Source organism: Girardinichthys multiradiatus, chromosome 6 (genome assembly GCF_021462225.1).
Source record: "Girardinichthys multiradiatus isolate DD_20200921_A chromosome 6, DD_fGirMul_XY1, whole genome shotgun sequence".
NCBI classification, from domain to species: Eukaryota; Metazoa; Chordata; class Actinopteri; order Cyprinodontiformes; family Goodeidae; genus Girardinichthys; species Girardinichthys multiradiatus.
The window spans coordinates 130,452-147,589 of NC_061799.1; the positions used below are offsets into that span (position 1 = coordinate 130,452).

The 17,138-nt window shown below is 42.6% G+C and overlaps 1 protein-coding gene across 1 annotated transcript in view; it reads right to left on the reverse strand.

Moving 5' to 3' along the window:
• Positions 1-3,255: 3,255 nt before the first annotated feature.
• spg11 (SPG11 vesicle trafficking associated, spatacsin) overlaps positions 3,256-17,138 on the reverse strand; it is a 92,818-nt gene continuing 78,935 nt past the window's right edge. Inside the window, exons 35-40 of the mRNA XM_047368367.1 lie at positions 15,132-15,251; positions 14,853-15,021; positions 14,646-14,722; positions 14,392-14,547; positions 3,779-3,930; positions 3,256-3,660 (exon numbers count right to left, since the gene is read on the reverse strand). Of these exons, the coding sequence (XP_047224323.1) occupies positions 3,474-3,660; positions 3,779-3,930; positions 14,392-14,547; positions 14,646-14,722; positions 14,853-15,021; positions 15,132-15,251 (861 nt within the window). The 3' untranslated portion in view covers positions 3,256-3,473. The remainder of the gene's footprint in view (positions 3,661-3,778; positions 3,931-14,391; positions 14,548-14,645; positions 14,723-14,852; positions 15,022-15,131; positions 15,252-17,138) is intronic.

Consider the following 17,138-nt stretch of genomic DNA (forward strand, 5'->3'; position numbering starts at 1 on the left):
TCTGGTGTTGAAGATTTCACCATGCTCAGGAGAAAAGAGGGTGTCAGCTTGCTGGTTGTAGAGGTCCCAGTATGGTGTTTTCCCTTATACTCCATACATTCTCAAGGTTAGCTGTCCCTCCGTTGTGAAGAAGAGTGTGTGAGCTCGCAGTTAGACCCAGATACAGGGGTTGGACAATGAAACTGAAACACCTGTCATTTTAGTGTGGGAGGTTTCTTGGCTAAATTGGACCAGCCTGGTAACCAGTCTTCATTGATTGCACATTGCACCAGTAAGAGCAGAGTGTGAAGGTTCAATTAGCAGGGTAAGAGCACAGTTTTGCTCAAAATATTGAAATGCACACAACATTATGGGTGACATACCAGAGTTCAAAAGAGGACAAATTGTTGGTGCACGTCTTGCTGGCACATCTGTGACCAAGACAGCAAGTCTTTGTGATGTATCAAGAGCCACGGTATCCAGGGTAATGTCAGCATACCACCAAGAAGGACGAACCACATCCAACAGGATTAACTGTGGACGCAAGAGGAAGCTGTCTGAAAGGGATGTTCGGGTGCTAACCCGGATTGTATCCAAAAAACATAAAACCACGGCTGCCCAAATCACGGCAGAATTAAATGTGCACCTCAACTCTCCTGTTTCCACCAGAACTGTCCGTCAGGAGCTCCACAGGGTCAATATACACGGCCGGGCTGCTATAGCCAAACCTTTGGTCACTCATGCCAATGCCAAACGTCGGTTTCAATGGTGCAAGGAGTGCAAATCTTGGGCTGTGGACAATGTGAAACATGTATTGTTCTCTGATGAGTCCACCTTTACTATTTTCCCCACATCCGGGAGAGTTACGGTGTGGAGAAGCCCCAAAGAAGCGTACCACCCAGACTGTTGCATGCCCAGAGTGAAGCATGGGGGTGGATCAGTGATGGTTTGGGCTGCCATATCATGGCATTCCTTTGGCCCAATACTTGTGCTAGATGGGCGCGTCACTGCCAAGGACTACCGAACCATTCTTGAGGACCATGTGCATCCAATGGTTCAAACATTGTATCCTGAAGGCGGTGGCGTGTATCAGGATAACAATGCACCAATACACACAGCAAGACTGGTGAAAGATTGGTTTGATGAACATGAAAGTGAAGTTGAACATCTCCCATGGCCTGCACAGTCACCAGATCTAAATATTATTGAGCCACTTTGGGGTGTTTTGGAGGAGCGAGTCAGGAAACTTTTTCCTCCACCAGTATCACGTAGTGACCTGGCCACTATCCTGCAAGAAGAATGGCTTAAAATCCCTCTGACCACTGTGCAGGACTTGTATATGTCATTCCCAAGACGAATTGATGCTGTATTGGCCGCAAAAGGAGGCCCTACACCATACTAATAAATTATTGTGGTCTAAAACCAGGTGTTTCAGTTTCATTGTACAACCCCTGTATATGGAAGACCAAACCTGTCATAATTAAGAATACATAAATAAATAAATAAATGAAACACTAAAATGATTACTACTAAAAGTAGCTAGACATATAAACTGGAGTGCCATTAAATGCAACAAAATAATAAAAAGAAGGGAATTAGTCAGTAATTGATCTATTGATCAGATATATAGATTTCTATGTTAATCATTAACTATTGTAATTTATCTCTTTGCTTATTTTTTATGTTTTGCTGTTTTATTTTCCCTAGGCATTTTATTTCAGCACCTACTTTCCAGAGGCTTTCCAAAGGGAAAGCCTCTGGAAAGTAGGTGCTGAACTTCATTATGGCTGCTTGGTTCTGAAAAGGAGCTAGCAGCAGCTAAATAAGTTCTTAAAATATGTTTCCCCTGGTTAGACTGGAAATACAGTTCATCATTGAGGCATGCTTTTACTTTGAAAGTGGGTTTGTAAACGTGAATGCCTTTTATTACTTTGGCAACCTGAAGGATTCTCTCAGTTACAGTCAATAGTACACAGTAATCTATCCCGACTAACAGTTATTATTTTGTCACATTTATGGCACTCTAATTTATGCCTTGCTACTTTTTGGCCCAGTAATTATTTTATTACAGCAGGTTTGATCCTGAATATTGGAAATTCAACCAATATGAAAAACAGTTTATTTGAACAAAGACAACAGGAGAGAATAAAACATATGCTAGGCAATGGGATGATTCTTAGGCTTACTTGTAAATTACGTCATACATGAATATTTTGAAAGTTTCCTTCAGACAAAATATGATTGAACAAGATCCAGTTCAAGTTAGAGCTGTGAACTTAGTTGAGAATGTATATGTGCTGAACTATGAACCTAAATTAATTCATATTTACCTGCCTTAACTGAATTCAGAAGTAATTCTTGTGAAGGATGAACTGGCTCACCACTTTCTGAAAAAAAAACTAAAATTAAATTAGTTGAAGAACATCAGCTATCTATGTAATTAGCATTGTCAAGCTAGCTCAAAACCAGTCATCAAGACTGGAGCTGGGTTAACCTCTGTAAACTTTTGCAGACAAACTGAAAATTTTTGCAGACATAATACAATTGATTGTCATAAGTACACCATGTCATCACAGACAAAACGATGACGGTTGGTACTTGTTTTTTACCTGTCAAGGCTGTAGTTACTTAGTTATCTGTGTATTTGTTTTTGCTTTTTTACTTCAACCTAATTTGAAACAACAGAGTTATCTCTCATTGTTAAAGGGCTGAATTCTCCCTTTAAACATTCTAGCATTCTCAATTTCCTACACAGGTAGAAAGTGGATGTAGCTCTATGACAGGAGACCTGTCTCTGACCAGTGGTTACGAACATATTGCAAAATAAATATTATTAGCTTATTGTTGCATTAGGTGATGGTTCTAAACTGTAAGGGGTTATGATACTGATGAAGTATACCAAGTTGATAAAATTAATTTCAGTCTATGGGAGGTGGGCATATTGTTTTTACTCAAAAATTGGAAAAATTGAATTTACATCCATTTATTGCCCAACCATTTATGAGGTATACTTCTTATGATTAAAAACCTTATTAGCAAAATAATTGTTTGGTTTGAGTGATTATGCACTAATCATTGGAGTTGATATGAACACCTTCCTGGATCGAAACATGGACAGGTCTCATTCCATGATATCAACACCTCAAGCTGTCATTTGAAGCTTTAAATGTCTTGGACAATAGAGTTTCATTCTACATAGAATAAAATATTTCAAGCTTAATTTCTTGTAATTTTGATTATTATCGCGTACAGGTAAAGAAAACCCAAAATTCAGTGTTCAAGTTTTTTTATGTCTTTCAGATAAAGATTTTATTTCATAAAATGTTATTTTGCAGGAGGAAAATCATATTTTAAACAAAGTCAGAGAAGGTTAAAGTTTTCCTTTTGAGATTAACACACAAATAATTACTTTATACTGACATTATTTTATTGGGTTCTTAGAGACCACTGAATGTAAAATGGGACTGCACAAACTGTCACATGAGGCTGCTCAATCAGATCAATGCTTTGCTATTGAGCCTGTCATTCATGTAGCTGTAAGTCTTGTTATCTTGCAGCAGTGTTTTGGTGACATCATAAAGATTTTGCTGGTAGGCCAGTCTGTAGCAGGTAAACACATCATCACAGTGAGTGAGCAGGCGCTTCAAGTTGGAGGAGACACTGCTGGGGGTGCTGTCCAGCCTGGAACAACACACAAACAAACTTCAGGGTTACAGGAGAAACCTCAGACATTCTGTGGAGAATCATCCTCAGACATGTATTTTAACAAAAGCTGAAGAAGCAAAATGTTATTTCTTACTTTTTGAAAATATCTTCAAATAGAGAAGAAGTGAGGGGGCGGTGACGTTTCAGGTCCTCCAGGTAAAAAAAGTCTCCTTTCAGAACAACTTTCTGGTACAAAATCTCAGCCCAGTCAGGACTGTAGCAGTAGGCTTCTGAGACAACAAACACCTGAAACACAGGAAACAGTGTGTCAGACGGCTTAAAAGAAAACTCTTAAGTGACTATTGACGACTTTGAGCTCATAGCTTGTATTTCTCTATTGTGACTATTTAAAGGGAGATCAGTTCAACTTTTAATTGTAATATTAAACAATATAAACATAATATAACTTAATTCCCATTTAATGCTTAAAACGTGATGGTTAAGAAGCTTGAACAGTGAGCAACAGTGTCAAAGTAGATATATAAATATATATACATACATATGTACAGACGCATACATGTACACATATACACTCAGCGGCCACTTTATTAGGTACACCTTGCTAGTACCGGGTTGGACCCCTTTTCCCTTCAGAACTGTCTTAATCCTTGGTGGCATAGATTCAACAAGGTACTGGAAAAATTCCTCAGAGAGTTTAGTCCAAATAGACACGATAGCATCACAGATGTTGCAGATTTGTCGGCTGCATCCACAATGTGAATCTCCCGTTCCACCACAGGCCTAATGACTGTGGAGGCCATTTGAGTCCAGTGAACTCACTGTCATGTTCAAGAAACCAGTCTGAGATGATTCGTGCTTTATGACATGGTGGGTTATCCTGCTAGAAGTAACCATCAGAAGATGGGTACACTGTGGTCATAAAGGGATGGACATGGTCAGCAACAATACTCAGGTAGGCTGTGACGTTGACACGATGCTCAATTGGTACTAAGGAGCCCAAAGTGTGCCAAGAAAATATCCCCCACACCATTACACCACCACCACCAGCCTGAACCGTTGATACAAGGCAGGTTGGATCCATGCTTTCATGTTGTTGACGCCATATTCTGACCCTAACATCCGAATGTTGCAGCAGAAATTGAGACTCATCAGACCAGGCAACGTTTTTCCAATCTTCTTTTGTCCAATTTTGGTGAGCCTGTGTGAATTGTAGCCTCAGTTTCCTGTTCTTAACTGACAGGAATGGCACCCGGTGTGGTCTTCTGCTGCTGTAGCCCATCCGCTTCAAGGTTCGACGTGTTGTGTGTTCAGAGATGCTCTTCTGCATGCCTTGGTTGTAACGAGTGGTTATTTGAGTTACTGTTGCCTTTCTATCACCTTGAACCAGTCTGGCCATTCTCCTCTGACCTCTGGCATCAATAAGGCATTTGCGCCCACAGAACTGCCGCTCACTGGATGTTTTCTCGTTTTTGGACCATTCTCTGTAAACCCTAGAGATGGTAGGGCGTGAAAATCCCAGTAGATCAGCAATTTCTGAAATACTCAGACCAGCCTATCTGGCAAAAACAACCATGCCACGTTCAAAGTCACTTAAATCACCTTTCTTCCCCATTCTGATGCTCGGTTTGAACTGCAGCACATCATCTTGACCATGTCTACATGCCTAAATGCATTGAGTTGCTGCCATGTGATTGGCTGATTAGAAATTTGCGTTAACGAGCAGTCGGCTAGGTGTACCTAATAAAGTGGCCGGTGAGTGCATATACACACACATCTCTCTCTCTCTCTCTTTCTCTCTCTCTCAATTCAATTCAATTCAAATTCAAAGATACTTTATTGATCCCCGAGGGGAAATTAGAATTCCAGTACAACCCAACCAAACATACATCATGACACAAGACAAGGGGGGACGGGTCACCAAGGCTTTGCTGCCCACTCACAGGCGCTGCCCTTGCTAGATGAGAAAAGAGGCCACATTAGGTAAGTAGAGGAAAAAAATCATATTTCACACTTTATCCTTAGCAGGATACAGTTTGAGATTGTAAAAAATCTCAGAACAAAGAAGCAACAAGTTGACAAAACAACATCATGCCGGGAACGGTGAAGGTGGTGTGAGGGTTAGGGTTAGGGTTAGGGTTCACATGCTCAAGATGATATGTTTATCTTGAGCATGTGTGTGTTTGTGCAAGTGAGTGTGTGCAAGTAAGTCCATGAAGCACTGTCACAGAGGCCATTGTCCTTGAAGGTACGTTGGAATGTTCATCAACCGGCCAAGTTCTGAGCAGGTCCACAGATGTCCTCAGGGAAGGGAGGGGACAGAGGGAGCAGAGCATCATGTTTACATAACTTCCAGGAGAAGTTGAAGATAACCAGCCATCAAGGCCGTGCAGGGGAGCCAGATTCAGAAAAACAATAATTATTTGGGTTAGGCTGACTCTTAATTTTCCGTCAGCCTTGAGAATCTCGCTGGTGCTTCTCAAAGGTGAATCCAAACAGCCAAATTCCTGGTCTTTCTGCCAGATCCGAGCGAACAACTTTCTCCAAGATTTATCCCATTTCACCCCTGAGTCCAGGAACTGCAACCTGCCTGCGATCCTGTGTAAGGATCCCATCCAGTCTGCGATTCAGCTCACGTAACATCTCAGTCTGAGTGTTGATCGCCCTGAAGATCCTATCACACATGCCAGGCAGCCTTACAATGGCCAGAACAGCTGCTGATATTCTCCGAATTTCTCGATATGCCAGGTAACCGCTGACTCCAAAAAGCCTTCTCATTCAAAGAGTTGTCTTTATTTTCATGACTCTGAATATTGTAGCTTCACACTGAAGGCATCAAAACTATGAATTAACACATGTGGAATTATATACTGAACAAAAAAGTGTGAAACAACTGAAAATATGTCTTATATTCTAGGTTCTTCAAAGTATCCACCTTTTGCTTTGATTACTGCTCCGCTCTTGGTATTCTGTTGATGAGCTTCAAGAGGTAGTCACCTGAAATGGTTTTCACTTCACAGGTGTGCCCTGTCAGGTTTAATAAGTGGGATTTCAAGCCTTATAAATGGGGTTTGGACCATCAGTTGTGTTGTGCAGGAGGTGGATACAGTACACAGCTGATAGTCCTACTGAATAAACTGTTAGAATTTGTATTATGGCAAGAAAAAAGCAGCTAAGTAAAGAAAAACGAGTGGCCATCATTATTTTAAGAAATGAAGGTCAGTCAGTCCGAACAAATGGGAAAACTAAAACCATCAAGCGCTACAAAGAAACTGGCTCACATGAGGACCGCCCCAGGAAAGGAAGACCAAGAGTCACCTCTGCTGCGGACGATAAGTTCATCCGAGTCACCAGCCTCAGAAATCGCAGGTTAACAGCAGCTCAGATTAGAGAACAGGTCAATGCCACACAGAGTTCTAGCAGCAGACACATCTCTAGAACAACTGTTAAGAGGAGACTGTGTGAATCAGGCCTTCATGGTAAAATAGCTGCTAGGAAACCACTGCTGAGGACAGGCAACAAGCAGAAGAGACTTGTTTGGGCTAAAGAGCACAAGGAATGGACATTAGACCAGTGGAAATCTGTGCTTTAGTCTGATGAGTCCAAGTTTGAGATCTTTGGTTCCAACCACCGTGTCTTTGTGCGGCGCAGAAGAGGTGAAGATGGACTCTACATGCCTGGTTCCAACCGTGAAGCATGGAGGAGGAGGTGTGATGGTGTGGGGGTGCTCTGCTGGTGACACTGTTGGGGATTTATTCAAAATTGAAGGCATACTGAACCAGCTTGGCTACCACAGCATCTTACAGCGGCATGCTATTCCATCCGGTTTGCGTTTAGTTGGACCATCATTTATTTTTCAACAGGACAATGACCCCAAACACACCTCCAGGTTGTGTAAGGGCTATTTGACCAAGAAGGAGAGTGATGGGGTGCTGCGCCAGATGACCTGGCCTCCACAGTCACCGGATCTGAACCCAATCGAGATGGTTTGGGGTGAGCTGGACCGCAGAGTGAAGGCAAAAGGACCAACAAGTGCTAAGCATCTCTGGGAACTCCTTCAAGACTGTTGGAAAACCATTTCAGGTGACTACTTCTTGAAGCTCATCAACAGAATGCCAAGAGTGTGTGGAGCAGTAATCAAAGTAAAAGGTGGCTACTTTGAAGAACCTAGAATATAAGACATATTTTCAGTTGTTTCACACTTTTTTGTTCAGTATACAGGTCCTTCTCAAAATATTAGCATATTGTGATAAAGTTCATTATTTTCCATAATGTCATGATGAAAATTTAACATTCATATATTTTAGATTCATTGCACACTAACTGAAATATTTCAGGTCTTTTATTGTCTTAATACGGATGATTTTGGAATACAGCTCATGAAAACCCAAAATTCCTATCTCACAAAATTAGCATATTTCATCCGACCAATAAAAGAAAAGTGTTTTTAATACAAAAAACGTCAACCTTCAAATAATCATGTACAGTTATGCACTGAATACTTGGTCGGGAATCCTTTTGCAGAAATGACTGCTTCAATGCGGCGTGGCATGGAGGTAATCAGCCTGTGGCACTGCTGAGGTCTTATGGAGGCCCAGGATGCTTCGATAGCGGCCTTTAGCTCATCCAGAGTGTTGGGTCTTGAGTCTCTCAACGTTCTCTTCACAATATTCCACAGATTCTCTATGGGGTTCAGGTCAGGAGAGTTGGCAGGCCAATTGAGCACAGTGATACCATGGTCAGTAAACCATTTACCAGTGGTTTTGGCACTGTGAGCAGGTGCCAGGTCTTGCTGAAAAATGAAATCTTCATCTCCATAAAGCTTTTCAGCAGATGGAAGCATGAAGTGCTCCAAAATCTCCTGATAGCTAGCTGCATTGACCCTGCCCTTGATAAAACACAGTGGACCAACACCAGCAGCTGACACGGCACCCCAGACCATCACTGACTGTGGGTACTTGACACTGGACTTCTGGCAGTTCCTTCTCCCCAGTCTTCCTCCAGACTCTGGCACCTTGATTTCCGAATGACATGCAGAATTTGCTTTCATCCGAAAAAAGTACTTTGGACCACTGAGCAACAGTCCAGTGCAGCTTCTCTGTAGCCCAGGTCAGGCACTTCTGCCGCTGTTTCTGGTTCAAAAGTGGCTTGACTTGGGGAATGCGGCACCTGTAGCTCATTTCCTGCACACGCCTGTGCACGGTGGCTCTGGATGTTTCTACTCCAGACTCAGTCCACTGCTTCCGCAGGTCCCCCAAGGTCTGGAATCGGCCCTTCTCCACAATCTTCCTCAGGGTCCGGTCACCTCTTCTCGTTGTGCAGCGTTTTCTGCCACACTTTTTCCTTCCCACAGACTTCCCACTGAGGTGCCTTGATACAGCACTCTGGGAACAGCCTATTCGTTCAGAAATGTCTTTCTCTGTCTTACCCTCTTGCTTGAGGGTGTCAATAGTGGCCTTCTGGACAGCAGTCAGGTCGGCAGTCTTACCCATGATTGGGGTTTTGAGTGATGAAACAGGCTGGGAGTTTTAAAGGCCTCAGGAATCTTTTGCAGGTGTTTAGAGTTAACTCGTTGATTCAGATGATTAGGTTCATAGCTCGTTTAGAGACCCTTTTAATGATATGCAAATTTTGTGAGATAGGAATTTTGGGTTTTCATGAGCTGTATGCCAAAATCATCCGTATTAAGACAATAAAAGACCTGAAATATTTCAGTTAGTGTGCAATGAATCTAAAATATATGAATGTTAAATTTTCATCATGACATTATGGAAAATAATGAACTTTATCACAATATGCTAATATTTTGAGAAGGACCTGTACATGCCTGGTTCCCACCGTGAAGCATGGAGGAGGAGGTGTGATGGTGTGGGGTGCTCTGCTGGTGACACTGTTGGGGATTTATTCAAAATTGAAGGCATACTGAACCAGCATGGCTACCACAGCATCTTGCAGCGGCATGCTATTCCATCCGGTTTGCGTTTAGTTAGACCATCATTTATTTTTCAACAGGACAATGACCCCAAACACACCTCCAGGCTGTGTAAGGGCTATTTGACCAAGAAGGAGAGTGATGGGGTGCTGCGCCAGATGACCTGGCCTCCACAGTCACCGGACCTGAACCCAATCGAGATAGTTTGGGGTGAGCTGGACCGCAGAGTGAAGGCAAAAGGGCCAACAAGTGCTTAGCATCTCTGGGAACTCCTTCAAGACTGTTGGAAAACCATTTCAGGTGACTACCTCTTGAAGCTCATCAACAGAATGCCAAGAGTGTGTGGAGCAGTAATCAAAGTAAAAGGTGGCTACTTTGAAGAACCTAGAATATAAGACATATTTTCAGTTGTTTCACACTTTTTTGTTCAGTATACAGGTCCTTCTCAAAATATTAGCATATTGTGATAAAGTTCATTATTTTCCATAATGTAATGATGAAAATTTAACATTCATATATTTTAGATTCATTGCACACTAACTGAAATATTTCAGGTCTTTTATTGTCTTAATACAGATGATTTTGGCATACACCTCATGAAAACCCAAAATTCCTATCTCACAAAATTAGCATATCATTAAAAGGGTAAATGGTTTACTGACCATGGTATCACTGTGCTCAATTGGCCTGCCAACTCTCCTGACCTGAACCCCATAGAGAATCTGTGGAATATTGTGAAGAGAACGTTGAGAGACTCAAGACCCAACACTCTGGATGAGCTAAAGGCCGCTATCGAAGCATCCTGGGCCTCCATAAGACCTCAGCAGTGCCACAGGCTGATTGCCTCCATGCCACGCCGCATTGAAGCAGTCATTTCTGCCAAAGGATTCCCAACCAAGTATTGAGTGCATAACTGTACATGATTATTTGAAGGTTGATGTTTTTTGTATTAAAAACACTTTTCTTTTATTGGTCTGATGAAATATGCTAATTTTGTGAGATAGGAATTTTGGGTTTTCAAGAGCTGTATGCCAAAATCATCCGTATTAAGACAATAAAAGATCTGAAATATTTCAGTTAGTGTGCAATGAATCTAAAATATATGAATGTTAAATTTTCATCATGACATTATGGAAAATAATGAACTTTATCACAATATGCTAATATTTTGAGAAGGACCTGTACAATTCCACATTCAATTCAATTCAGTTTTATTTATATAGCGCCAATTCAAAACACATGTTGTCTCAATTCAATTCAATTCAATTCAAAAATACTTTATTAATCCCAAAGGGAAAGTAAATGTTGTTATAGCTCATATTATGAAGGTTTCTTCAAAGAGTCGTTGTAGATGCTGATGGCTGTGGGCAGGAAGGATCTCCTGTAGCGCTCCGTCTTACAGCAGATCTGAAGAAGCCTCTGACTGAAGACACTCTGTTGTTGTAGGACAGTCTCATGAAGAGGATGCTCAGGGTTCTCCATAATGTTCTTCATTTTATGAAGAATCCTTCTTTCCACAATGATCTCCAGAGGTTCCAGAGGAGTCCCCAGAACAGAGCCAGCCTTTTGTATCAGCTTGTTGAGCTTTTTTAAGTCCCTGGTTCTGATGCTGCTTCCCCAGCAGATGATGGAGAAGAGATCACACTCTCCACAACAGACTTATAGAAGATATGCAGCATCTTGCTGCAAACACCAAAGGACCTAAGATTCCTCAAGAAGTACAGTCTGCTCTGTCCCTTCTTGTAGATGTCTTCACAGTTGCATCTCCACTCTAGTCTGTTGTCCAGGTGAAGACCGAGGTATTTATACTCCTCCACCACCTCCACTTCTTCTCCTGTTTCTCTTAAAATCTACAATCATCTCCTTTGTTTTAGTCACGTTCAAAATGAGATGATTGTTTCCACACCATGCCACAAAGCGGTCCACCACCTTCCTGTACTCAGCTTCTTGTCCATCTCTGATCCACCCCACGACTGCAGAATCATCTGAGTATTTCTGCAGATGACAGGAGTCTGTCTTGTACTGGAAGTCTGAGGTGTACAGAGTGAAAAGGAATGGTGAGAGTACAGTCCCCTGTGGTGCTCCTGTGCTGCTGACTACCTGGTTAGACTCACAACCCTTCAGTCTCACAAACTGTGGTCTGTTTGTCAGGTAGTCTTTGATCCAGGAGATTGTTGAGGCCTCCACCTGAGTCTTCTGGAGTTTCTGACAAAGCAAATCAGGTTGGATTGTATTAAATGCACTGGAGAAATCAAAGAACATGATCCTCACAGTGCTGCTGGCTTTGTCCAGATGACAGTGGGTTTGTTGAAGCAGGTGTATGATGGCATCTTCAACTCCAACTCCACAGCGATAAGCAAACTGAAGGGGGTCCTGATGGTTTACTGTTTGCTTACTCAGGTGGGCCAACAGGAGTCTCTCTAGGACCTTCATGATGTGAGATGTCAGGGCAACAGGTCTATAGTCATTGAGGACTGATGGGTGAGTTTTCTTTGGTACCAGAACAAGACAGGAGGTCTTCCACAACACCGGAACCTTCTTCTGGGCCAGGCTTAGGTTGAAGAGGTGCTGCAGAATCCCACAGAGCTGCTCTGCACAGGCCTTCAGGACTCTAGGGCTGACATGATCTGGACTTGCAGCCTTATTCCTATTCAGTCTCTCCAGTTGTCTCTTCACCTGACTTCTTGAGACACACAGGTGGAAGGGGGAAGCAAAGGAAGCATCAGCATCTTCTGATATGGTTGAAGGCAAACATGTAGAAGCAGAAGGGTCTAGGGCTGAGGTGGAAGATAAAAAATGTGAGGTGTTACTGGACAGCTGTGGGTCCTGTGGGTCAAAGGAAGATGGAATGTCTGTTTGGCTGTGAGCAGGAGAGGAGGATGCGAAGCTGGTTTCTGAACTGAACCTATGGAAGAATGTGTTCAGTTCATTGGCTCTGTCCAGACCTCCATCGGTCTGATCTTCTTTCTGCTTGAAGCCTGTGATCTTCTTCATCCCTGTCCACACATCTCTGATATTGTTTTTCTGGAGCTTTCTCTCCAGCTTCTTCTTGTACACCTCCTTGCAGTCTCTTATCTTGACTTTAAGTTGCTTCTGTAAACTCCTCAATAATTCTCTGTCTCCCTCTCTGAAGGCTCTTTTTTTCTTGTTAAGCAGGTCCTTCAGGTCACTGGTGATCCAAGGTTTGTTATTGGGGAAGCATCTCACGGTTCTGGTGGGGATGAAGTTATCCACACAGAAGTTTATATAGTCGGTTACACACTCAGTCATGGCATTGATGTCCTCTCCATGTGGCTGGCACAGTGCGTCCCAGTCTGTAGCCTCAAAGCAACCTTGCAGAGCTTCTTCAGCTTCCTGTGACCTTTTTCTCACAGTCCTCTTTATTACAGGTTGCCTCTGAACAAGGGGCTTATATTTTGAGCAGAGAAAAACAAGATTGTGATCTGATTTGCCTAGAGGAGGTCTTGCTGTAGAGATGTATGAATCCTTGACATTTGCATAAAACAAATCCAATGTTTTGTTTTCTCTGGTAGAGCAGCTGACAAATTGTTGAAACGTTGGAAGTGTAGCAGAGAGTGAAGCATGGTTAAAATCACCAGAAATTGCCACAAAAGCATTGGGGTTTTGTGTCTGTAGCTCAGCAACAACTGAGCTGATGGCATCACATGCAGTGTCAGCAACAGCGGAAGGTCGAACATAAACTGTTGCCAAAATAACACTGGTGAACTCTCTGGGTAAATAATATGGACGAAAACTTACTGCCAACAGTTCAATATCTGGACTGCAGAGATGACACTTCACAGTAATATGTCCTGGATTACACCATCTGTTGTTCACAAGTACTGCCAGTCCACCTCCTTTACATTTGCCACTCCTCTTTAAATCTAGGTCTGCTCGTATGGTCAAAAAGCCCGGCAGAGAGACGCTGGAGTCGGGGATATGATCCTGCAGCCATGTCTCAGTAAAACACAATACTGCATGCCCAGTTCTCTGTCTGGGTCCTTTGTAGGGCTTGGAGTTCATCCAACTTGTTTCCCAACGATCTCACATTGCCCATCAAAATCGACGGAAGAGATGGTTTGAACTTCCTCCTTCTCTCTCTTCTCTTAGCTCCTGCTCTGCATCCACGGCATCTCCTTTTCAACTCATCAGGGATTTGGGGTTGTAGCTGAAGTATTATTTGAGCTTTTGAGATATTAATCAGCTGCTCCCGGTTGTAAGAAACAACCCCGTTGCCATGGCAATGCATCATAACAAATGTCAAAAAATAGAAAGTATCAAGAAAAATCCTCCAAGCTGCACAGCATCCGACACTGGAGTGGACAGTCATCCAAAAAAAAATCAACTGTATCCACCACAAGAGGAAAAGTTCCCAAAAAAGAATAAATCAGAATCAAAAGTAACAGAGCTACTCCAACCTGCTGCCACCTTGAACGGCGCAATTCTAGAAAGGCACTTCACAACAGTCAGGTTCATACATTCCAATTAATCCTAACAATTGAACAGTGCAGTCGGAGTTAGCTTTTTATTCAAATTGGATAAAACGTTTTTCGATCTAAGGAAACCCAGCAGATTGCATCCAGTCAGTGACTTGCAGCATTCACTCCTCCTGGATGAGGGAGGAGGGAATGCACATGTGTTAATTCATAGTTTTGATGCCTTCAGTGTGAAGCTACAATATTCAGAGTCATGAAAATAAAGAAAACTCTTTGAATGAGAAGGTGTGTCCAAACTTTTGGTCTGTACTGGATATATGATACACAGCAGAGAGCGGATTTAAAGAGTAGAGAGATGTTGTGAGTGTGACAGAAACCCACCTGGTAACATTGTGGCAGAGCCATGATTGTGTTGTGTAGCCCCGCAGGTTTTAGGTTGATGATGCAAAGATTGGATCCCTGGTTCAAGAAGTGGAGCTGAAGAGTGATCAGTTTGGCTCTACGGACACAGCGACTCGCCTGACGCACACAGGAGTCCTGGCAGAAAGACACACAAACACACACATAACCATAGAGTATAACAATGTTTCATGCATCAAAACTATTATTAGGAGCACAAAGGGAAGCTGGATAACCTTGGAGAAACTTTCTGCAGAATCCTTCAGCAGGCCCAACACTTTTACCAATGAACTCTTCAGATCAGGAGTCACAACTGTTAACCAAATTCAATGAGAGTAAAACTTACTTGGCAGTTAAAGCAAATAATCTATAATGGATATACAATACAGGCAATTTTTGCTGATATGTTCTATTTTTCAAGCTGTGTGAAGCTTTCTACTCACCCCAGTCCTGAGATTCAATCATCTTCAGCTGTGTCCTGGCAGCAATTTCATGGTTTTCTCCAATCTCCCTCCTCATGCTGAAACACAGTGCCACCATGTTGTGCTTCTCGCTATCAGCAGGGAGGCAGCGTTTAATGTAATCCAGCAGGGCAGTCTTCAAACTAGAGCTCTGCAAAAAGAGGGCATTAAAGCTGCCAATTTTATTTTATTATGTCTATTTGAATCTTCTTTTATTGATCAAACCTAACCCTTGTGTGTGTGTGTGCACGAGTGCCAAACCTGTCCTCTCTCTGTGTCCACCTTCTTCCTAAGTAGCATCTCAAAGCAATGGTTCTGATGGAGCAAATCGAAGATGTACGTCATCTCATTATACCTGCCAATACCTGTCAGCAGTCGCACCTGCATGTACACAAACACGCACAGAAACACCGACATGATAAAGTTCCATTTCAGTTATTAACACAACACTCATCAACACTTGTATGTCTGCATTTGAATAGACATCATTCTAGTGCTATTGTAGCACTTTACACAGCGATGCTCGACTGTGGCTCAGTAGGAAGAGTAGTTGTCTTGCAATCTGAAGGTTGTGGGTTCGATTCCAGCTTCCTCCTGCTGTATGTCGATGTGCCCCTGGGCAAGGCACTTAACCTCAAGTTGCCTACCAATCTGCGTATCGGTGTATGAATGTGTGAGCGTTAGTGTAAAGCGCTTTGAGTGGTCTGTATGACTGGAAAGGCGCTATATAAAATTCAGTCCATTCAGTTCAGTTTATTTATATAGTGCCAATTCACAACACGTTGTCTCCAGGCACTTCACAACAGTCAGGTTCATACATTCCAGTTAATTGTAACCATTGAACAGTGCAGTCAGATTCAGTTATTTATTCAAATTGGATAAAAAGTGTTTCTGTCTAAGGAAACCCAGCAGATTGCATCAAGTCAGTGACTTGCAGCATTCACTCCTCCTGGATGAGCATGTAGAGACAGTGGACAGTCACTGGCGTTGACCTTGTAACAATCCCTCATACTGAGTATGCATGCAGCGACAGTGGAGAGGAAAAAGTCCCTTTTAACAGGAAGAAACCTCCAGCAGAACCAGAACCAGGCTCAGTATGAGCGGCCATCTGCCACGACCGACTGGGGGTTTGAGAGAACAGAGCAGAGACACAAAGAGAACAAAGAAGCACTGATCCAGGAGTACTTTCTATGGGAAGGAAAAGTAAATGTTAATGGATGTAGTTCCTTTAGTCGTTTCATCTAGAAAGAAAGAACAGATAAACTCTGAGCCAGTTGTCAAGGTTAGAGTCTGAAAGAGAGCACATAGAGTTAGTTACAGTAGAAGCTCAGTCACTTGCCATGTCTAGGAGAGAGGACTTCTGGCATTTTGGCATTTCCTTCTCCCCAGTCTTCCTCCAGACTCTGGCACCTTGATTTCCGAATGACATGCAGAATTTGCTTTCATCCAAAAAAAGTACTTTGGACCACTGAGCAACAGTCCAGTGCTGCTTCTCTGTAGCCCAGGTCAGGCACTTCTGCCGCTGTTTCTGGTTCAAAAGTGGCTTGACCTGGGGAATGCGGCACCTGTAGCCCATTTCCTGCACACGCCTGTGCACGTTGGCTCTGGATGTTTCTACTCCAGACTCAGTCCACTGCTTCCGCAGGTCCCCCAAGGTCTGGAATCGGCCCTTCTCCACAATCTTCCTCAGGGTCCGGTCACCTCTTCTCGTTGTGCAGCGTTTTCTGCCACACTTTTTCCTTCCCACAGACTTCCCACTGAGGTGCCTTGATACAGCACTCTGGGAACAGCCTATTCGTTCAGAAAATTCTTTTTGTGTCTTACCCTCTTGCTTGATTGTGTCAATAGTGGCCTTCTGGACAGCAGTCAGGTCGGCAGTCTTACCCATGATTGGAGTTTTGAGTGATGAACCAGGCTGGGAGTTTTAAAGGCCTCAGGAATCGTTTGCAGGTGTTTAGAGTTAACTCGTTGATTCAGATGATTAGGTTCATAGCTCGTTTAGAGACCCTTTTAATGATATGCTAATTTTGTGAGATAGGAATTTTGGGTTTTCATGAGCTGTATGCCAAAATCATCCGTATTAAGACAATAAAAGACCTGAAATATTTCAGTTAGTGTGCAATGAATCTAAAATATATGAATGTTAAATTTTCATCATGACATTATGGAAAATAATGAACTTTATCACAATATGCTAATATTTTGAGAAGGACCTGTATAGTGAATCTGGAGTCCAGTCTTTCTCCACCTGCGTTCAGTTTTTTGACA